We start from the raw sequence: 21195 nt of genomic DNA on the forward strand, positions 1-21195 counted from the left end.
CAATACAAAGTTATATATGAACAGTATATTGATCAATTAACTAGACGTATAGATGATACTAAAAAGTTCCAAATTAGATTCGAAGAAGTGAATTGTTTAACTTCGCTTTCATGGAGTTCGAATATTTCGTTCCAAAGGGAACACTCTAAGAATTATTCTTCGAGAGTTCGAGGGTTTAGCCAGCACTGCTAGCTTAAACCTTTGAACCAACCATGGCGATCTTTTCACTGGAAATATCACTGTTCTCATTTTCATGGTGATTAGAGTGGAACTTACCAGATGGGGAGTGGAGCGGCATGAGCACTTCGTTAGGGTCGTCACCGAAGACCTTAGCAACTTCTTCCAAGGTGTAACCAGAAGTTTCGACGTAGAAGAAGTAGACAACGAGCAATTCGACCACAAGAATACAACAGTAGACAATGTAGTACTTCCATTGGATAGCATCCATAGCAATTGGGTTGACGTAACCGTTGTAGACGGAGACAAGTTGTTGGGTAAGTTGGAAAATGTTGATACCCTTGGCACGGTGACTGTATGGCAAGATTTCAGTAACGTATAAGAATGGCAAACCGTTGATACCAATGTTGTAGGACAAGTAGTACAAGAAGATCATAGCCAAAACACCATTAGCGAAAGACTTGTCTTCGAAGTTTCTTTGTTGGTTGAGGGCAGATAAGATAGTCCAGAGGATGTAGGTAATAAGCATACCACTGACACAGGTCAAGAACAAGGTTCTTCTTCTGAATCTAGCAACGGAGGCAGCAATGATACAGGAGACAACCAAGTTGTAAGCCATCAAACCACCGTTAATTTGCAATTGTTCCTTTTCACCTCTGATACCAATGGAGTTCAAAACCAAGTTCAAGTAGTAGGAAACCAAACCGTTACCAGACAACTGCATCATAATACCAGTGAAGATAGCCAAGAAGATTCTCTTTCTGTAGGACTTGATGGTGATGAAGTCGACGTATCTAGAGGTGGCCATGATCTTTTCCATTTCCAAGGTGGATTGAATTTCTTGCATTTCAAAGGCGACCAACTTTCTGGATTTCTCGTCAGTGGCGTTACCGGTGTGGATTCTAGCCAACACTTCTTGAGCCTTGTCGTTCTTACCCTTGGAAATCAACCATCTTGGAGATTCTGGGACCCAGTACATGAAAGCAATTTGGAAAACTGGCATGAAACCTTGCAAGTAGGATGGGATCTTCCAGGCGTATTCGTCACCCAAAGTTCTGGTACCGTAAGTGACCCAGGCAGCGACCAAAGCACCCAAGTACCAACAGACGTTGTAGAAGGTGGTACAGACTGGTCTGTAGGTTGGGTAAGCAATCTCAGAAATAAGTGGTGGGGAGGAAACAGTAGCAATACCGGAACCGAAACCAAGAATGATTCTGGAAACCAAGAAGAAGGCGTAGTTGGTGGAAGCACCTTGCAAGACAGCACCGACAAGAGTAAGGAAGTTACCACCCATGATACACCACTTTCTACCGAACTTGTCGGAGACGTAGGAAGCGAAGAGGAAAGACACCAAGTTACCGTAAAGGGCACCGTTACTCAAAGCACCCAACTTCTGGCCCTTGGGATGGCCCATGGCCTTTTGCCAGGTGGACAACGATTGCAAACCGTTAAGCATACTACCATCGTAACCGTTGTTGGTGGAGGTCAAGGTGATGAGGAAGACAAACCAGTGCAAGTTTCTCAAGTAAGAGTACTTCCACCAGCTCTTGTCGAGCTTGACTAACTCATCGATCCCTTCGTGGATCAATCTGTCGTCCAGAGCGATGGAGTCCTGGCGAATTTCGCTTGTTTCTTTGTTATCAGCCATTGTAGAAGATGTGGATGGAGATGAAGCTGAAGATGAGGATGAAACTGGAGCGGATATGGGGCATATTTATATCGACGAAACACGAAGCCATTTACGACGATCGCTAAAGAATCAGATTGTTTTCCACGAATTGCATTGCAGGTGTGTGGGGCATCCTGACACAATATCGGGCACGCATGTTCTGAGAAAAACTATAGGCCAAATCAGAGAGAACATCCGGACACTATGCAGGGAGGGGGAGCTGGAGGAAATAGATATATGCACCCCACATTTTTCTCCACATAAACTGACTGGGCATGTTGAGGCCGCGCAGGAGCTGGTACTGGATGCGGCAGCCCTTCCGTCCATCACCCTGCAAGAAAATGTCTCACCACGAGTGCCACCACCTGTCACCACCTGGCACCACTTGGCACCACCTGGGCTGTTACTACTGGTGATAATGGGTCCTCCACAATGGAGGCTATTGCCGGCACCACCGAACTCCGCACTGGGCTTAGCGGATTAAACCCCAAACCTTCGAGACGTCACGCTCTCCAAGGCTCATAAACATTTCCCCAGCTTTGTCAGGCTTTTGCCGCGAGACAGGGTCAGGGCTAGTTTCCTAAAAGGTAGATATTTCCTTTGAGGGGAGACAAAGCCGTTCCTGAAGCGAGAAGTTGGGGAGGGGCTCGAATAGGATACCGAGCCCGTCGATCGGACCCGTGGCTTGCCCACGGAAGGCAACAGGGCGATCTTCCTGGGGTATGCATTACTGCAAGGGAGGGGGCGGTGATCGCCGTCTTGGTCAGCTCGTGGGGTGATTGCAACGGGTGTGAGTCATGGAAGAGGTGGACAGGTGGTGCCTGACGAGTGCCGTGGATTGGAGTGTTTGCAGTCCGGCCAGGAGGGGTCACAGTGGAAGGTTAGCACCGAGGGGCGCATAACTATAATGTGGAGGATGGGCTGGGGCGGCACTAGTGCCGGATTCAGTAGTATACGCGGATCATCGTGTATGTAGCCACAGGCCTTGTCTGCCAGCACCAACCCCGCTCTTTCTCCTCCATGCACCGCTGGAGAAATTAGTTGTTCCAGAGCGGGCTCTGCTCCGCGGGTCCGTTTCCTAATTAGGCTTGTCTCCAGATACAAACCATTTACGAGATTATCTGACAGAAATCGAGAGCCCTGCCACATTTTACCGTGGGGGTGGGATGGAAGCCTGCACTCCGGGGTTATGTGAATACCCCATTCACCCCTGCTACTACACGGACTTACTCGTGCCCTCTACCCCAGCTTAGCTGTCTGTGTGGTGCGGAGTATTCTGATAATCCGGTGGTTGCTATGCAACGACGCGTTCCATACCGGGCGTACCCGTACCCAAAAATATTCCGCATCCAGCGATCGGGTTGCATACAATAATCACCATGCGGGCAGAGGGCGCCATCCCACGGCGTGTCTATTTCGTTCTATCTTTGTCTGCGTACAGCGCTGCAGAATTTTCGCACCTAACTTTGATTCACCGTAAATCCAACAAATCAGGCTATGGAATTGGGTTCCAAGCATCTCCACCTTCTGGAGATATTCTGTCCCCAGTAGAACCATAGCACCGTAATTCTCGAAGTATTAGTGTATCGATGTATTGGTCAAAACCAGGTGCTGTGACTGTAGCCCTGGCGAATTCCAAACCTGCTCGGAAAAATGGAATATTGTTGCACCGCAGACTTGGCCAACGGCAGCTGGCGCTCTCAACGGGCGACAATACGTTGGACGAGATTAAGGTTTATCTGCCAAGGGTGTTATCTTGGCTCGTGTCGGTTAAAAAGAGCTTTTTCGCCTGATACTGTCAAAAAGGAGCCATTTGGTATGATGGGTCACGGTATTGGGCTGATTACGAGCTAGTTGGACGGGTAGGACCATTTAGCAGCTATTATGCAAGAGGGTAGAAGTCATTTTTGACAAATTTGGGACAAGCAAAAGAACGTCAACTTCACTTCGAGATCGGTGGGCTCGGCTAGGAGAAAAACCGGTAACAACTCTGGATTGACAAGTGCCTGGTGACCTCTCTTGCACTCCTGCGCTTCTTTGCACCTGTGGAACCACCCAAAGACTTAATGAAACTGGTCGATTACGACTGCTCTCAAATGCGCTCACCACATCTGGCCAGAGCCATTAGTGTGTTGGGTGCGCCAAACAAGGCTCTACGGAGTCTGGCAAGAAGAGACAGGGCAATAATTCTAGAGAAAAGGATAATTCAGTTTCCAGTACCCATAAATGACATAAGTTACTATTCACATACACTGGGTTGACTTCCCTCAGTGCCAAGGGCAGTCAAGCTTGGCGCTGACGTTAGCTGTCATAATTAGGTCGGAACGAGTGTTGCAGCAATGATTTCATACAATTCTCATCTAGTGACTATCCGATTTATCACATCAACCACATCCAATCATATCCAGCGCAGAACAAGATACTGCTGCGTCGAAGACATCACATCTTGAAGGATTGTGTCTATGTTCAAGCCATCATTCAAGTCCTACTCCAACCAATTTCGCAGCACCTTTAATCAGAACAAATCCATGAAGTCTACCAAGCGAAAAGATGACAATTTGTACTAAGACGTTGCCTTATTCTACCACCAAGACTCTTACGTGATTCATCGACCAGAATATCGCCCTCCCTAGCAGTGAATTTACACTGTCCACGAACCTTTCAATAGGTGGATGCTAAATATTTTATTTTGTTATTTTGTGAACGGTTCAAAATTGAACTGAGATTTTTATTATTGCATTAATTGAAATATTTACAACAGGGCTAAACGAACGGTTGTATTAAGGTGCAAAAGCACGGCTTAATTACCCGAATACTAGCCTGCATAATCCCAAGCACCAAATCTACTTCCAGCACAAGACTTCAATATGAAAGCTTTGCAACGCCACCACTACAACAAAGTAAATTGCTCCCAATTGATTGAGCTGCTTCCTTAAGAGATCTATAGGAACAGATACTTCGCTTTAGATTTCAACACAATATTTAAATTTTGGCTTATTCCCTGCATTTTGAGATTCTACCAACCACAAGTTTGTTAAAACCGAAATGAAAAAATTACTGAACAAGCAGTTTGGAGGGAGGGTCGACAGAATTACGCATTGGCTACAGCACAAAGGATACGCGATTCGATGGAGCTAATGGTGGTTTCAAATACAGAGAATTGGAACTCATGGTGATTTTTGGAGAAATGTCCGTGCTAGGATAGAGAGGACAACGGGAAACATGAAAAAATTTCAATTGGCCGAACTATCCTGGTCCCAGGTGCTTCTAAAGATCTAGACGGGGTATTTTCTTAATTTCTTTACTCTCACTTGGCCAACTCACTAATCCCAATTTAAACTCTCTCCAGGGGCCTCTTCTATTTGGTGCATTTTCGCAGCTTTGGCGATATCGGTGCTAGTGCTGTTATGTGAGATCCTTCATGCCCCACGGTCTATTTGTAGCAGGGTGGCCAAAAGTCTCGCTAGACACGGACCATGAAAAAAGTGCGCTCAGTAGTGCACCAGTAGCAGCACATTCCAGTGCCACTTCGCACAAATCTCTGGCGAGCCCCTCGCTAAAGTTGTCGCCGCATCCTCGCCAGAGGTTAACGTCTTGCCGCCATTCTCTCTACTGTCGCGCGCCATTCTCTGGAATCCACCGCGCACAACTAACTATCTCTCCACACCTCATCTCCATCAACATGCTAGCATCCTTCAGAGCACTTGGCTCCTCTGCTTCGTCCACATCTAAGTTGAAGAAGGTGCCCTCGCTCCAGGAGTTTGTGTTTCGCCAGAGAATCAGACTGATCTACAGAGACTTGGCCCGAATCGTGTATCGATCCCATGAGAAGGACGAGTTGATGAGATTTGTACGGGACGAGTTCCGAATGAACTCGTTGGAGACAGACATCAACCACCGTCGATACTTGTTAAACTTGGGAATCTCGCGTATCAACGATATGATCAGGGTCATGGGCATCAGGGCTCCGGAGTTCAAGTAGTGAGCCACGAGATCCAACCAACACCATAGGAGTCAGGATGACTTAGGGAGGTATAGTCGTGGAGTTTCGCCTACCGCATACATCACTAAGAGCTGGTCTGTTGATGTCCAGAACGTTGTCCATAGAATCCAATTCACCATCAGCAACTTATTTCAGTGGCCAATGTTACTGACTTGAAGACCATCCAAGATTAACACCCATCAGTCGTCGACTTACAAGAATCACATGAACTCCATCCATCATCTTCGATAATTCGTGTTGATTGCCGCAGTTCGAACTCGGCATAGTCACCCTGATCGAGCCTATAGAACAGCAGGTGTAGTCTTTAACAACCGGAAATTCGGACTATTAATCCTGGATAGCACGCATCCTCGAGATGGCATGTATATAGCACTTGTATTTAATAATAGGATCCCAGCCTCCGAGAGGAGTGGCTCGTCTATCTATCCAATATACTAGTTGAAATAGTTGAAAGCGCTTAACGACTGGGAATTCCCGCCTAGAATACCGTTTAACCTTACGCCACCTGTTTTAACTGCAGTACATTGAAAACGGCTAAGATTATTACTGGGGGGACCTAGACTAGTATTGGCCAACACTCTATAATCTGATAATAATTTAGTATCTGATTAACTTTTACATACGGATAACATCTCTTGCGAGATTCCCGTACTCATTTGGAATCGATAGTAATATATTGTTGAACTAGTAGTGAGTCATGAATCGTTTCAGGCACCCATCACTACTGTGAAATTATTTTTTTAAAAGCTATTTACTAAGTTTTGCTGAAAATTGTTCTATATTCGCTTAAAATTCTGAAATCTGGAAAGATGCAGCCCATATCTTAAGAAATATCTAATTTCCATAGTTTCGCAAGATTTTCTATACATTCAGCTTCTTGCTATTCGTCGTACATATTTTTACATCTATAAGCGGCATAAGGCCCACATCTATAACACTCCTAATTGAGCTTTCTCAAGAAATCGTTGGACTCTGTGATGGAGTTCTCCAACTCGGCAATCACTTCTTCCACCTTGTTTTCTCCCACAGCCACCTTGATAGACTTCTTAATCTCTTCTAATTCTGCAACCTGCTTCTTGATAATGCCAAAGCTCTTCAATTCCTTGACCAAGTCGTCCAAAACAGGCTTCAAAGGTGCAGAGGGCACGGCTGACTTGCCCTGCGTCATCAACAAACGGGCAATTCTGATGATTTCTGCCAATCCCTGGATGTTGTGGCTCAATTTCCACGACAAAATGCCTTCGGATGGAATCAAGGACCCCTTCAATTTGTCAAATTTCAAGTTTTTCACCAAGTAGTTCAAGCACAGCTGGACATCACCAGCCTTGTGCTGCTTGAAGAGCTTGAGGAGGTTCAAGGTGAGCTTGTACAAGAGGTCGTCAAACGGCACCGCTGCCTTGAACTGCGAGCTCAAGATCTTATTGTAGTGCTTGAGGTGCTTGACGGCAGCTGGCGAGTCAGCAGCGTCACAGAACACCAACACGTACTTCAACACCGCAAGCTTGAGGTCGTTGGTGGTGAGATAGTTGGTGGGCACCGAGAGGTGGTCGAGGCTGGTCATGGGTTCGCCTAGCACCTTCCACTCAATTTTGAAATCTCTGTTGTCAGAAAACTCGGCCATATTCATCAAGGCATCCAGTTTTTGCTCCAACAAATTGGAGAAATACGACACGTATCCGGTGTCCAGCAAGATCAACAGGTACCTGAGGACGGAGCAGATGACGTGGTAGCGGGACACAGACACGTCGAGCCTTTTTCCAAACGAAATGAAGCTTCCCAACTTGCTGTAGGTGCCTTTTTCGAAGCCTTCGCGGATGCTGGACCTGACCTCCTCGTTGGACGTCAAGTAGAAGCGGAAAATGGTGATTAAGTCCTCGAGGTGCTTCTTGGATGGGTTGGTGGGGTAGAGGTAGTGGCCCAACGTCTCGTGCTGGATCATCTTGATTTTGAGCGACTGGTACAACGGCATGAGTGAGTTGGACGTATTGAGGTTGGAGTGGAGCTTCATGAGCCAGAGCTTGAGTGTGTGGTTGTAGGGATCAGACTCCAACAACGATGACAACTCCACAATTGCTTTGACGATAGATCCAGGCGACGAGTCAAGTTCGAGCTGGAGGAGAATAGCCACCATGGCGAGTTCGTTGACAGGATTGATGTCGTGTTCTCCAGTCAAGTCTGGAGGACACAGACGACAGATCTGCCAGTTTGTGGCGATGTGGGACTCCACAAACTCCCGACTAGGAGCTGGCTCCAAGTAGAAGGCGAGTTTCTGGAGGTTGACGAGACGGGTGAAGTCGGAAAGCGAGGTCACTCCTGGGTCCTCTTCGCCATCGTTGGCACGAATGGCTTCCCGCAACTCGGGACACTCCTTCCTGGCGAGGTAGTGCTTCAAGTCCTGAAAACAACACGATTTGTGGGCGAAACGGGAGTAGTACGCCATCACAGCATCGCTGTAACGAGACGGATCGACCTGGAGGGCCAACTCCACGCGTGCCAACGCCGCATTTCTGGTTGTACAGGCGTCCACGAGTGCTACAAGCTCGTCCCACGGACTGGCTAGCACCTGTTGGCCAGCCTTGATCAAGTACTTCCAAGTGTCGAAGTCGTCGAAGCCATTGTCGACCAAGAGTGTCCTAGCAAGCTCGTACAACGCGTCCCAGGCTTGTGTTTGCTCCAATGCGTCGAGATATACCAACTGGGTGTCCAAATCCATTCCGTCCTTGATGGTTGCCACTTCGTTGGTGATGGTGGCGTACTGACCAGCGTGCACAAGGAGCTGGAGGTACACGTAGCGCTCCTGGGACGCAAACGGACGAAGAGGCTCCACGAGACGGAGCGCCACCTGGACGTACAACTCTGCTTCCTTGGGGGTTGGTGCCTGGGGAATGAGCTGGAGGTACACAAGTGCTGTCCAGAATGCGTAGCGACGGTCTTTAGTCTGGGTCCGTAGATGGGCCAAGATCTTGTTGTAGAGCTTCAAGTCGTACTTGGGTACGCTGCGATCGAACCAGTCCAAGAGGAGCTCCTTGGAGGCGTCGGATCCAGGGTACTTCTTGATGACGTTCTCGTAGGCCTGGTTGGCTTGAGGAGCATACTCTTCGAATTCGTCGAAAAACTCGTAGAGAAGCCCCACCGCCTGTGGGTCGTTGGGAGTCTTGGCCAAGAGAGCAAGGTTGTTGGCGATAGCCTGGGATGTCTTGCCCTGTTTGTGGAGAATCTGGTTGGTCAATGCATGGTAAAACGACCTGTTGGGAAACTTCTTGATTTTGCGGGCAAGAATGGTCTGAGCCGAGGCATAGGACCCCTGGGCCACGAGCGAGAGGAGCTCGGAGTCAGACATGATGGAGGTTGTGGTGGTGTTTTGGAGCTCGTCTGGGGTATGGCAACGTCAGAAAAATGGTGACTTTAGCAGTTGGAGTGGGTATTTTGAGGGAAGAAATGGATCTGGTGGTTCCTAGCACGACACACGACAGATGTGGTTCGGGACAGTGATGTTGGAGGTGTGCCAGTGCCGTGGTGAAGATGGATGTCGGTGGCAGATTTGGGATGGAATTTTTCAGTAGCGAGTATGTGCCCTGGAAAAGACCCTGGGGAAGGTAAGGGAGTGAGAGGTGAGAGAGAAAGAACGAATGGAGAGCGGTAAGAGGATGGAGAAAAAGAGAGAATGGAAAGAGAAAATGGCCAATGGGCTCTGATGAATGAAATGCTTCCCATAAGTTGGAGCTAGAGTGAGTATTAGAAGAACATACCAGAATAATTAGCGAGAATGGAGAGAGTAAATGGCCAGTAGCAAGTAGGAGTTGTAGAACAAATGTGCCAGGTAATTAGAATGAGAATGGAGAAAGCGAAGAGAATGGTGAGAGCAAATGTTCCTCCTAATTATTGAAGTATTCAGAATAAGTTGGGGTTGTAGCTAATACCAGATGAAACTTCCCAGAGTATCAGTAGGATGTCATTGTAAGGAGCCTTCACTTAATCATCCCTAGTTATGCCTATTTAGGGGAGTGGTCGTCCCGAGATAGCCCCAAATCTGGTATTGCTAGTCTTCGTCCTATGATGCCAATTTTAATTTGGCTTAATTACGTCTCGCAGACAAGGAAACACCAATAACACAAGTGTCAAATTGCTTGAAGCCGTACTCCATCGATTCGACAGACGGGGCTAACTTGGCCAGATGTAGACCATCGGATTTGGATAATTGAATTAAAGACAAGCCACACAACCAATTGGACCAGAAACAGCCAGAAAGGCTGAAAAACGCTACACGGAGCACCAATAAGTCCGAAAGACTACTCCGAAAGCACAATGGTTGGATCTAGGGACTTCTTACTCCCCTAATTGCAATTTCTGGGACACCATCTCCAAATTTCGGGACTGTATCTCCAAATTTCGGGACACCATCTCCATATTCTCCAACTCTATTCTTCGTCTCCACATTTCGCAGTCTTCACCCCTGAGATGCCCAACTTGCCAAGGTGAAACCTGTACCCGATTCAGAAGGACGTGTCCCAATATGACATCCCCTCGGCTGTTCTGTTGGGTATCTCCGCCCAGTTTCCGCGATTGCTATCTATTGCGAACACTGGTGGAACATCAAAAATGCCCAGGCCTGCCAAGCCAGTGGATCTGACAGGTCACGAGAGGTATCAAGGGCGAGCCGACCGAGGCGGAGGGAGGGGACCACGGGGGGATGCTGAGGAGAGAAGGAGGAGATGCCAAGGGTGGCAGGATTATTCAGTCTGAAAAGGGACTGGGCGGATGGGTATGAATACGATAAGGTGAGAAGGGGAATCAGATGGGAGAAAGACACTCAGCTGATGGGAGACACGGAGCACAGGAAATATATGGCAGGAGATACGGAGGATGCTTGTGAAATGGTATTTTGGACTATCATTGATTATTGTAGATCTATTAATTAGCGGACCTACGGTTAGTCTGTAGCTAGTGTAGCAATACTATTTGGACGGATACTCCGTTCACTGGTGTCATGATGGGACGCAGCTTGTCGGATTATCATTATCCTTCACTTGTCTACGTCAGGATTATCCAATGACAAGTTCCCAATTGCGTATATTCGCTTAATCTCAGACATCTGCATCTGTTCCGGTTAAATGCCACCCTCCATGAACCATTATTCCGGCGACTCCGATATCTACGCTTATTATTCCGGCACCAGCCACATAGTCACCCCGGCTCGTCACCCCGGCTCGTCACCCCGGCTCGTTATTTTTCACGGTATGACTTCTATGACTCCCACTTCTATGACTTCTAATCCATGTCGTATATCCTCGGCTGATCCTCGCTCGCATCTCGCATTCTCCAGGAATAAAGTGACTGAAAACCACCCTCGTTCTTGGCACAAGATCCACCTGCGCCTTCAGCGCAGTCTACATTGTGTTGATACCGAAAAGACACTATGGGTCATGTATTAGAGTGGATTCGCTACATGGGCTATTTGGCCCGTCCTACACGATGTCATCCCCGGCCTTTGGCCGAGCGCCGTGCAGCGGCACCCAGCTCCATATGGGGATATTCACTGGACCTTGCGGCCGTTGGGGCGGTCACCGATCCCATGAGGGTCATGACCAGGGTGTCGATAATCGCATCGAAACGGTGCGGAAATAGTCCCGCTTACGTAAGCGATGCCTGCTGTCACCACTCGGCCCTGGCGCTCTTGGCTGCGTCCGGGACCGTTCTCCTCAATCATGCCAGCTCACGTGGGCCTCTTCGGCGATTTCCAGCAATTTATCATGCTAAGAAATTCCCGTTAGCCTATCAATAATCAGTCGGGAAACGTTCAAAATGGTGGGAGGACATTTTTCAGGGCCCTGGTGGGGGCCGTTATGCGCCAAAAATCCGAGTTTTTTTTGCCGCTTTTTAGCACTGCCACAACCACACCAGCTGCCGCCACCACCGTCACTGCTTTGACCCCCCTAGCAGCCCTACTGGGCTCTCTGTCCCCCCCATCTCTCCGGCTTATCGCACGTCGTGGGCGGTGCCCAGACTTGGTTGCGTGCCCGGACCGCTTGGCAGCCGCACTCCCGCGTGCAGCCAAGAATACTAAGAAAAAACAGGTCACCTGACTGCTGCCCCACAGTGTTGCAGTTGCAGCAAGCAGATAAGAACCAGTAAACCCCCTAATATAAAAAGGGCCCCATCCCCCCCATCCTCCTCACTCCCACATCTACATTTAGCAGCAACCTTTTTAACCTGCACTGACCAGAAAAACTTCCTGGTCTGTTCCCGCCCAACTTGCTGCAAATTCTCCCCCTCCCTTTCACACACAACGACGGCAACAACTGCCGCCATGACAAGCAACACAAGCTCGTCATCCTCAGTCCACATGGAAAAGGAAGACCTCCATGAGTTTGTTCCCTACAGAGCGTCTGCCAACGCTGTGGCGGAGCACTACAACACCCACATCGAAAACGGGCTCACAGCCGCCCAGGTCGAACAGGCACGCAAGGACTTTGGCGCCAACAACCTAGGCGCAGATGAGTCCATCAGCTACACCAAGATCATCGCGCACCAGGTGTTCAACGCCATGATCTTGGTGCTCTTGATCTCGATGATCATCGCGTTGGCCATCCAGGACTGGATCTCCGGAGGCGTCATCGGCGCAGTGGTATTCATCAATATCTCGGTGGGGTTCGTCCAGGAGCTCAAGGCCGAGAAGACCATGGGTTCGCTCCGGTCGCTCAGTTCTCCCACCGCGCGTGTCATTAGAAACGGTGACGACAACACAATTCCAGCCGAAGAAGTGGTGCCTGGTGACATTGTCACCGTCGCCGTGGGTGACACCTTGCCTGCGGACCTCAGACTCATCGACTCCATGAATTTGGAGACTGACGAGGCCTTGCTCACGGGAGAGTCGCTTCCCGTGGCCAAGAACCCCAAGGATGTCTACACCGACCGCTCGCAACCCGTACCCGTGGGCGACCGTCTCAACATGGCATACTCGTCCTCCGTGGTCTCCAAGGGAAGAGCCACCGGAATTGTGGTTGCAACTGGTCTCAACACGGAAATCGGAAAAATCGCCTCCTCTCTTAGAGGCAACGATGGTATAATCAAAAGAGTCGACAAGTCCAACAACAGAAAGCCCAGAAAGAGAGAATACTCTCAGGCTTTTGGTGAAACCCTCAAGAACATCATTGGTAACATCTTGGGTATTACCGTGGGAACTCCGCTCCAGAGAAAGTTGGCCTGGCTTGCCATCTTTTTGTTCTGGGTCGCTGTCATCTTCGCTATCATCGTTATGGCCTCTCAGCGTATGAGAGTTAACAAGGAAGTCGCCATTTACGCTATTTGTGTGGCGCTTTCCATGATTCCATCGGCTCTTATTGTTGTGTTGACCATCACTATGGCCGTTGGTGCCCAAGTAATGGTCGCCAAGCACGTCATTGTCCGTAAATTGGACTCTTTGGAGGCTTTGGGTGGTATTAACGATATTTGTTCTGACAAGACCGGTACTCTCACCCAAGGTAAGATGATTGCCAAAAAAGCTTGGATTCCTACTGTTGGTACTTTCAGTGTTGTAAACTCCAACGAACCATTTAACCCAACTGTTGGTGAAATCGAGTACTCTAAATTCAGTCCTAGATACATTGAAGAGACTGACGAAGAAATTGATTTCATTCCAAACGCTTCTTTCCTCAAATCAACTGATCAATATCCAACTAACTACCGTAACTGGTTACTAACTGCCACTCTTGCCAACATTGCTACTATCAACCAGGCCAAGGATGAAGAGACTGGCGAGATCTTGTGGAAAGCTCATGGTGATGCTACTGAAATCGCAATCCAAGTTTACACTACTAGAGCTGAATTCGCCCGTGAAGACCTTGTTAACAAGTATGAACACTTGCACGAATTTCCATTTGACTCCTCTATCAAGAGAATGTCAGCCGTTTACAAGTCAAGAGAAACCGGAAAGACCACAATCTACACCAAAGGTGCCGTTGAAAGAATTTTAGGATGCTGCACCCACTGGTACGGTAACGATCAAGATTCAGAGGAAAATTTCGATTCACAAGAAACTATCCCATTGACTGAACAAGATAAGGAATTGATTGAAGCTAATATGAATGCCCTCTCATCTCAAGGTTTAAGAGTTTTGGCCTTTGCAACTAGAGACGCTTCTTCAGACTCAGACTTCAGCGACAGAGAAAAGGTCGAAACTAACTTGATTTTCCAAGGACTTGTTGGTATCTATGATCCACCAAGACAAGAGACAGCAGGATCAGTTAAGTTATGTCACAAGGCTGGTATCAATGTTCACATGTTAACTGGTGACCACCCCGGTACAGCCAAGGCTATTGCCCAAGAAGTTGGTATCTTACCTCACAACTTGTATCACTACAGTGCAGATGTTGTTAAGGTTATGGTTATGACTGCTAACGAGTTCGATGCTTTGAGTGACGAAGAAATTGATGCCCTTCCTGTCCTTCCACTTGTTATTGCCAGATGTGCTCCTCAGACCAAGGTTAGAATGATCGAGGCTTTACATCGTCGTCAAAAATTCGTTGCCATGACTGGTGACGGTGTTAACGATTCCCCTTCTCTTAAGAAAGCAGATGTTGGCATTGCCATGGGTCTCAATGGATCTGATGTTGCCAAAGATGCCTCTGATATTGTGTTAACTGATGACAATTTCGCATCCATTTTGAATGCGATAGAAGAAGGAAGAAGAATGTCTGCTAACATTCAGAAGTTTGTTTTGCAACTTTTGGCTGAAAATGTCGCTCAGGCCTTGTACTTGATGATTGGTTTGGCATTTATTGATGAAACCGGTTATTCTGTCTTTCCATTGTCTCCAGTTGAAGTTTTATGGATTTTAGTTGTTACCTCTTGTTTCCCAGCCATGGGTTTGGGTCAAGAAAAGGCTAGTGACGATATTCTTCAGAAGTCTCCTAACAGTACTATTTTCACCTGGGAGGTTATCATTGATATGTTAGCCTATGGGTTCTGGATGGCTGTTTCTTGTTTGCTTTGTTTCGTGGTTATTGTCTATGGTAAGGGTAACGGTGACTTGGGTTACGACTGTAATGCCACCAATGCCAACACTGATGTCTGTGACTTGGTTTTCAGAGGTAGATCTGCCTCTTTTGCCAATATGACCTGGTGTGCCCTTATTTTGGCTTGGGAATGTATTCACCCTACTAACTCCTTGTTCTACATGAGACAAGATACCGACAATCCATGGTGGAAGCAAACTGCAATTGATTTATACGACAACCAATTTTTGTTCTGGTCTGTCATTGGTGGTTTCCTCAGTGTTTTCCCAGTTGTTTACATTCCAGTTATCAATGATAAAGTGTTCTTGCACAAGCCTATCGGTTACGAATGGGGAGTTGCAGTTGGATTCTCGTTGTGTTTCTTGTTAGGAGCTGAAACCTGGAAGTGGATCAAGAGAATCTACAAGAGAAAGAATGCCACCAAGACTAGCAACCCCGAATATGAGTTGGAAAGAAACGATCCATTTAGCAGATATGCCTCCTTCTCCAGATCCAACACCATGAACATGAACGAGCTCCCATAATTATTGCCGCTTTGTTATTTTCCGAAGAATTACGCTCTTGGCGATTCTGATGCATTCTCACACTCGATGTTGATTAGCTTGCGCTATGTTACATCAACTTTCATCATCAAGAGCACAGGAAACTGTTGTCCTCTTTTGCATATTCTTGTTTCAAGATGACAATGAGTTACGAATACCTCTACTAATTTTTTAGAGTTCGTTCCTATCTAACTCATCATTTTCAATTCTTTACAATGATGAGTTTTAGCCCATCTAGCCGCTTTAAGCTGCAGTAGACTTTAGTTTGATTTGTTTGCTTTTATACTTAACATTATAAACAATTATCATAGATTATTTGTAAGCTATAGAGGAGGTTTCCTCAGAAATAAGAGTGCGAAGTATTGTAACTAATATCCAAATGAAGTATTATAGATATGGAGGGACTCGAACCTTGATTGTGCTTACATACTATTATTGGAAATAAATATATTCTGTGGTATTTCAGTGATCAATTTAATTTCTCTAATTCGTTCAGATTGGAGCACATAACTGACTACAACAGCACACGCTAGATTATTAAGTGATAATAAAAGATGTAGTGGTCGTCATAATTTATTGATTTCCCAGTTCATCATTGAGTGATAGCTACTTATAGGTGTAAGATAACACTCAAGCATTACTAAACGAAATCTATTCAGTTTAGACGACTAAAACCTTTTGGTTTACGCTTAATCCTTTAACCACCACACAGAAATCACGATGGATTATTATTGCTTCATTTCCAACATGATATATCAGATTCATCATATCAGATTCATCATCGCTTTCTGGCGCCATGATGCCAAGACTGTGCTAATTCTGACACTATATCTAGTAATTTTTCAGTGAATAAACTCCTTGAAATTACGAATTGTGCCAAGGCTCCGTTCAAGGCTCAAGGCCGTTTGGTTTCTCGAAGTTTCTTGGTACCCACTCCCCTCAAACAGTGGCTTGATTCAACGCCGGTGTGGGTTTGAGGGGATAAGGACCACACCGGAAGCATTGGGAGAGCCCAACATCGGTTTGTACATCAAAACACGCCACTACAGGCTGGTGCAACTGTTAGTTCCTATACTAAACACAAGAGAAGTAGAATAAAAAACCGATCATAAAGAGATGGAAAATACATAAAGGAAATAGAATGAACTCCTGGAGATACCATGATACCTGAGGTCCGACACGCAGAATTGCACCAATTGTAGCTAATGGTTCCAAATATAACTATTTTGAGGGGGTATACGGAGGGATGTGATTGGGCACGGACGTGCTCAGTCTAATAATTTAACATAGTTCGATGGACAGATACCGACCTGGCCGTTGGCTCTTCTGGCCTGCCACCATTTTCCGTCTATGTCATCGACTTCCAAGAGTTCGTCCTTGACGAATGAGATTTCGTTTATGTCGTCGGGGTTGGCGTCGTACGAGTATAAAGCGCGGGCCTTGTATCTGAAGGGGATGGTTCCAGCGGAGGCGCCCAAGTTTTGGGGCTCGTTGAACACGGTTTTGGGCTGGGCGCCGGTGGTGAGGTCTCTGCCCTGGTGGACATCGGCGGACGAGAAGTTCTCCAAGCCGTTCAACTGGGAGGACGACATGTAGGGGGTGTTTTTCTTGTTGCCGGTGGTGATTTGGGACTGTCTCAAATTGCTGTCCTGGAAGGTTCCAAGGGGTGGGATCTCGGTGCCGTAGGGCTTGTACTCGTGCTCCTCTTCCTCGTCCATTTCGTGGAGCTTCTGGTTATCGTTGGCCGACGACAAGTGGCCGTGGTTGTGGGACTGGGACTTGATGGAGAACGAGTCGATGAACTGGTTGGTGGGCGACTCTGGATGGCCTCCGAAGTAGAGGATCCAGATCAAGTTGAGGATTGACGACAAGATGCACCCGGCAGCGCAGCACAAGTTGCCCGACAGCCCCGAGTTGTAGATCAAGCTGTTGATGGAGTTGGTCAGGTACACGAACCCCACCGACAAGAGGCCCACAAGCGTGAATTTGTAGAGCTCGATGTTGTTGTTCAAGTACAACCCGAAGATCACCAAGATCATGAGGATCTGGTAGACGAGGCCCCACCAGGTGAAGTGGGGCACGTGAGAGGCATCAGCAGCGGCACCAGCCACTGTGACTACCCACGAGATGACTCCGAACGACACGGTGGATATGGCAAAGGGGTCGCCCAAGAAGTTGGACAAGGTGAATGGCATGGATGGAGACTAAATGGAATAATACGCCAAATGGCTGAAAGTGCTGGTTGGACAGTGAAAATGGGGACGGACTTGCTGAACCTGCTAAATGTCTCAATAAGCTGCTAAGCGAGGGATTACTCTTGTAGGAGATGGAGGAAGGCTAGGATGGTGATGGCAGCCAGTGAGACCGTCAGGAGGACGGGGCGTGACGAGCGTGGGGGAAGCGTGGGGGCGTGTTCAGGAGTGCACGTGCGTGTGGCGACGGATCGGGAACGACAGGTGGTGGTTTGGTGGTGGTAGTGGCAGCAGAAGAAGAGTGATGGGTAGTTTGAGTGGCTACGATTTGGCTGTCAAATTGTGTTGTTAGTGGTAGGCTCACGAAAACGGAGGAGGAGCGAGGAGCGCACGACCCCAGGGGGCGGCGGGTGCAGACGTCGGAGACGCTGGGCACGCCAAGTGGCCGGTGGGAGACGCGGTAGAGGTACCCAGCGGTGCGGCAAGCTACAAGCACGCGAGGATGGGTTGGCGTGGGCGGCAGCGCACATGGGTGCACACGGGCGCAGGTGGAGCCATCGATGGATGGGGTGGAAGTGATGTTGACGATGTCTCTGGCGCAACATCCGGCGAGCGCGGCGAGCGCGTCGGCGCCAGGCACGCTTCGAGTGTGAGGCCGGTGGGTGCAGGGCGGCTGGGTTTGCACCACGGGACGGGAGTGGATGGGCCGGTGGGGCGGCGAGGAGCGTGACGAAGACGCGGGTGCTGCCTGATGGCAGCAGGCCCGAGTCCTGCTGGCATACGACATACGACGGGGGTTAGTAAGTTGTGGGGGCTTGTTGTGGCAGCTGCATTGCGGATCTAGACCTGTCATGTAGTGCGTGGGTAGGTGCGCGCAGATGGCGCAAAAACAGGGTCGTGCGCCGCCCGAATCAGATTGGTAGGCGCACGCACGGATCAGGATTATCCGCGCACGCCCGCCAAGCACCTCCCTACTCGCTGGCATGACCCACCGGGCTCTGGTCGGTCACATGACCACATGCTCCACGGCTACCCCAGATTCCTCTCCGGTCCCGTCCGCCACCGTTGGTTCGGACTTCTATGTCCTTGGCCAATGGTCTTGAGTCAATTACCGCCTCGTAGGCGCCGTATTTGCGCTGGCTGCGCAGCCAGCGGTACGATGTGCCCCAGCCGTTCCCAGTCCCCGGCGCACCCAGCGCTGCTGCACTCACCGCCTATCGCCTACTATATACCACCACCTACCATCTGCACCAATCACTTGCACCGAATACATGCCCCATTCACCAACTCCCCGTTACTCCTCTACCACTATCCCCATAATATTGTGGTATGGATGTTCCCCCGTCCCCCTCCCTAAGTTTCTCCGTACTCCGAAACTCCGCTGGCCCGCCGCACGAGCAAATTCCGTAAGTGACGTTCCTCCCAGTCATCCCTCTTCCTCTACCAGTCTTAGCCGTGGATCCGACGGTCAAACTCGGGTGCTGCAGCCTAGGGGTTTGGCAACGGGTGCATGTTCCCGTGCATGGTGCTTGAAGGTGCACTCGCCTATGGGGGGTGCTGCTGTACCCTTTTCGCACCCGGTGTTCCTGCTGGCTGCCTATAAAAGGGCACCACATTTCCCATCTGCTGCAAAAACTCCACTCTACTCTTCTTCTACTCGCCATCCATTGCAAATCTTCAATCACTTTGACCAGACAACGCCCCCCAGTCTAGTCTCACTGCTCAATTGCTCGATTTGCTGCAAAAATTTCCCTTGCTCTTGCACCTTTGCTGCCGCCTGGACCCTCACTACTGGCATTTAAATAACCCCAGTACCCCTCCAGAATTGCACGCCCTCGCAATTTCGCCATGTTGACTGCAAGAATCATCAGACACCAGTTGCCCACCGCCTATCGAGGCACGCTCCACCTTCGCGGCTACTCAGCTGCCACCAATGCTCCAACATCATCACCACCACCAACCACCCCCGCAAGCAACCCCCAAACCACGGCTGCTCGCAGAAACCCCTTCGACATCAAAACCGTGGTGGTCAAGGACTCCGACATTGAAAAGCACGACGACAAGGAGTTCATCACCCATCATATCTTCCCCCACCCTTGGTTTTCCACCCCCGAGTGTGAGGCCATCCACTACGCCCACAGAGAGCCCAAGACCATCGGCGACACCATTGCTTTCAGATGGATCCAATTTTTCCGGAGCTCTTTCGACTTCGTCACTGGGTACCGCAAGCCTAAGAACGCCCAGGAGGTTCAGGACGGGTTCGCTGGTACCCGCTACCAGATGACCGAAGGCAAGTGGCTCACCAGGTGCATCTTTTTGGAATCGGTCGCCGGAGTGCCTGGAGCCGTGGCCAGCTTCTTGAGGCACCTCCACTCCATCAGACTCTTGAAACGTGACAAGGCCTGGATTGAGACCCTCTTGGACGAGGCCTACAACGAGAGAATGCATCTCTTGACTTTCATCAAGATCGGCCAACCCTCGTGGTTTACCAAGCTGATTATCTACGTGGGACAGGGAGTATTCTGCAACCTCTTCTTCCTCTTCTACTTGGTGAATCCCAAGTACTGCCACCGGTTCGTGGGGTACCTCGAAGAAGAGGCGGTCAGCACCTACTCGCACTTGATAGAGGAGCTCGACATGGGCAAGTTACCTGCTTTCGACCACCTCCTGGTGCCCACCATCGCCGTCCAGTACTGGCCAGAACTCACGGATAAATCCACCTTCAGAGACTTGATCTTGAGAATCAGAGCGGACGAAGCCAAGCATAGAGAGGTCAACCACACCTTGGCCAACTTGGACCAAGACACAGACCGTAACCCATTTGCACTCCAGGTGGAGGGTTTGGACAAACCTCAGCCCGAAAACGGCTTGAAAACTCACAGACCTACCGGTTGGGAAAAGGAAGACTTGAAGCTTTAGTTCTCACCACCAGCGTCCCTTGTATCGCATAGACTCTAAGTCAGTTACCTGGTTTTCCAGACACGTATTTATGATCATGAAATGTACATATGCCACTAGTGGAAATGTAGACCTTACGCGGTGCGGAGTATTGAATAATGCTACTGTGATGTCAAGCTGTTCTGTGATATTTACTGCTTGAAATTATTCTTGCGATAATTAATTCAGACACAAACATCACTTCTAGGCCAAGAAAACAAGTATTGGTGCCTGTAACTATGACATAAGTCCATTATCCAGAAAGTCGATGAACTTATTATCACTTTATTTGCATAGTTTTTCCCAAATATACTCTTTAACAGAAGTACGGGCACTCTCTTTGAACATAATTATTACATGGGATCAGACGTTTTAGAGAATTGAGTTCTATTAGCAAAAATCTGGGATTAGAAAGAATTCCAAAAAGTAATTTTCCATTCAACAGTGGTCCTGGATGGCATGATAGAGTTGAATAATACGATCATCGGGTTTAAATTTTCGAGGCAGCTAAAATAGAGTGACATATTTTTTATTATTAACTATTCACACCAGGGCTACCAGTTTCATCATGCTTACACCCAGAGGGTAGTGTAACTGGTATTGATCGTGGTGATATTAAGGAAAACGAATGAACGATTAAATTAGCAGGTATTAAGGAAAA

At 48.4% G+C, this 21195-nt stretch overlaps 8 protein-coding genes across 8 annotated transcripts; 4 read left to right on the plus strand and 4 right to left on the minus strand.

Moving 5' to 3' along the window:
- Positions 1-26: 26 nt before the first annotated feature.
- On the minus strand, positions 27-2316 carry HXT2.3 (sugar porter family MFS transporter). Its single transcript, XM_020208165.1, has one exon. The coding sequence runs from the start codon at positions 1823-1825 to the stop codon at positions 194-196; it is 1632 nt and encodes a 543-aa protein (XP_020061975.1). The 5' UTR covers positions 1826-2316; the 3' UTR covers positions 27-193.
- A 96-nt stretch (positions 2317-2412) lies between these two features.
- On the minus strand, positions 2413-3060 carry CANTADRAFT_335117 (uncharacterized protein). Its single transcript, XM_020208518.1, has one exon. It carries the CDS (start codon positions 2993-2995, stop codon positions 2642-2644), a length of 354 nt encoding a protein of 117 aa, XP_020061976.1. The 5' UTR covers positions 2996-3060; the 3' UTR covers positions 2413-2641.
- Positions 3061-3673: 613 nt separating this feature from the next.
- On the plus strand, positions 3674-4472 carry CANTADRAFT_27609 (uncharacterized protein). The gene has a single exon (XM_020208166.1). The coding sequence runs from the start codon at positions 3913-3915 to the stop codon at positions 4105-4107; it is 195 nt and encodes a 64-aa protein (XP_020061977.1). The 5' UTR covers positions 3674-3912; the 3' UTR covers positions 4108-4472.
- A 1122-nt stretch (positions 4473-5594) lies between these two features.
- On the plus strand, positions 5595-5807 carry CANTADRAFT_32624 (uncharacterized protein; the record flags this gene model as incomplete). The annotated part of the gene is made up of 1 exon (XM_020208463.1): positions 5595-5807. A coding segment is annotated over one exon (213 nt), but the record flags the coding sequence as incomplete, so codon positions are not given.
- A 1093-nt stretch (positions 5808-6900) lies between these two features.
- Positions 6901-9186, minus strand: CANTADRAFT_34762 (uncharacterized protein; the record flags this gene model as incomplete). Its single annotated transcript, XM_020208604.1, has 1 exon — positions 6901-9186. A coding segment is annotated over one exon (2286 nt), but the record flags the coding sequence as incomplete, so codon positions are not given.
- A 3006-nt stretch (positions 9187-12192) lies between these two features.
- ENA2 (Na(+)-exporting P-type ATPase) lies at positions 12193-15387 on the plus strand (the record flags this gene model as incomplete). The annotated part of the gene is made up of 1 exon (XM_020210732.1): positions 12193-15387. The coding sequence occupies one exon, from the start codon at positions 12193-12195 to the stop codon at positions 15385-15387; it is 3195 nt and encodes a 1064-aa protein (XP_020061980.1).
- Positions 15388-16294: 907 nt separating this feature from the next.
- SSU81 (osmosensor) lies at positions 16295-17686 on the minus strand. Its single transcript, XM_020208521.1, has one exon. The coding sequence runs from the start codon at positions 17598-17600 to the stop codon at positions 16674-16676; it is 927 nt and encodes a 308-aa protein (XP_020061981.1). The 5' UTR covers positions 17601-17686; the 3' UTR covers positions 16295-16673.
- Positions 17687-19445: 1759 nt separating this feature from the next.
- CANTADRAFT_92435 (alternative oxidase) lies at positions 19446-20516 on the plus strand (the record flags this gene model as incomplete). The annotated part of the gene is made up of 2 exons (XM_020211944.1): positions 19446-19474; positions 19571-20516. 2 exons carry the CDS (start codon positions 19446-19448, stop codon positions 20514-20516), a joined length of 975 nt encoding a protein of 324 aa, XP_020061982.1.
- Between the last annotated feature and the right edge of the window lie 679 nt (positions 20517-21195).

This window comes from Suhomyces tanzawaensis (genome assembly GCF_001661415.1).
Source record: "Suhomyces tanzawaensis NRRL Y-17324 unplaced genomic scaffold CANTAscaffold_9, whole genome shotgun sequence".
Lineage (NCBI taxonomy): Eukaryota > Fungi > Ascomycota > Pichiomycetes > Serinales > Debaryomycetaceae > Suhomyces > Suhomyces tanzawaensis.

What these genes read in the sequence shown, in the direction of transcription:
- HXT2.3 (XM_020208165.1), bottom strand. Translation starts at nt 1,825, where the DNA reads ATGGCTGATAACAAAGAAACAAGCGAAATTCGCCAGGACTCCATCGCT.
- SSU81 (XM_020208521.1), bottom strand. Translation starts at nt 17,600, where the DNA reads ATGCCATTCACCTTGTCCAACTTCTTGGGCGACCCCTTTGCCATATCC.
- CANTADRAFT_335117 (XM_020208518.1), bottom strand. Translation starts at nt 2,995, where the DNA reads ATGTGGCAGGGCTCTCGATTTCTGTCAGATAATCTCGTAAATGGTTTG.
- CANTADRAFT_27609 (XM_020208166.1), top strand. Translation starts at nt 3,913, where the DNA reads ATGAAACTGGTCGATTACGACTGCTCTCAAATGCGCTCACCACATCTG.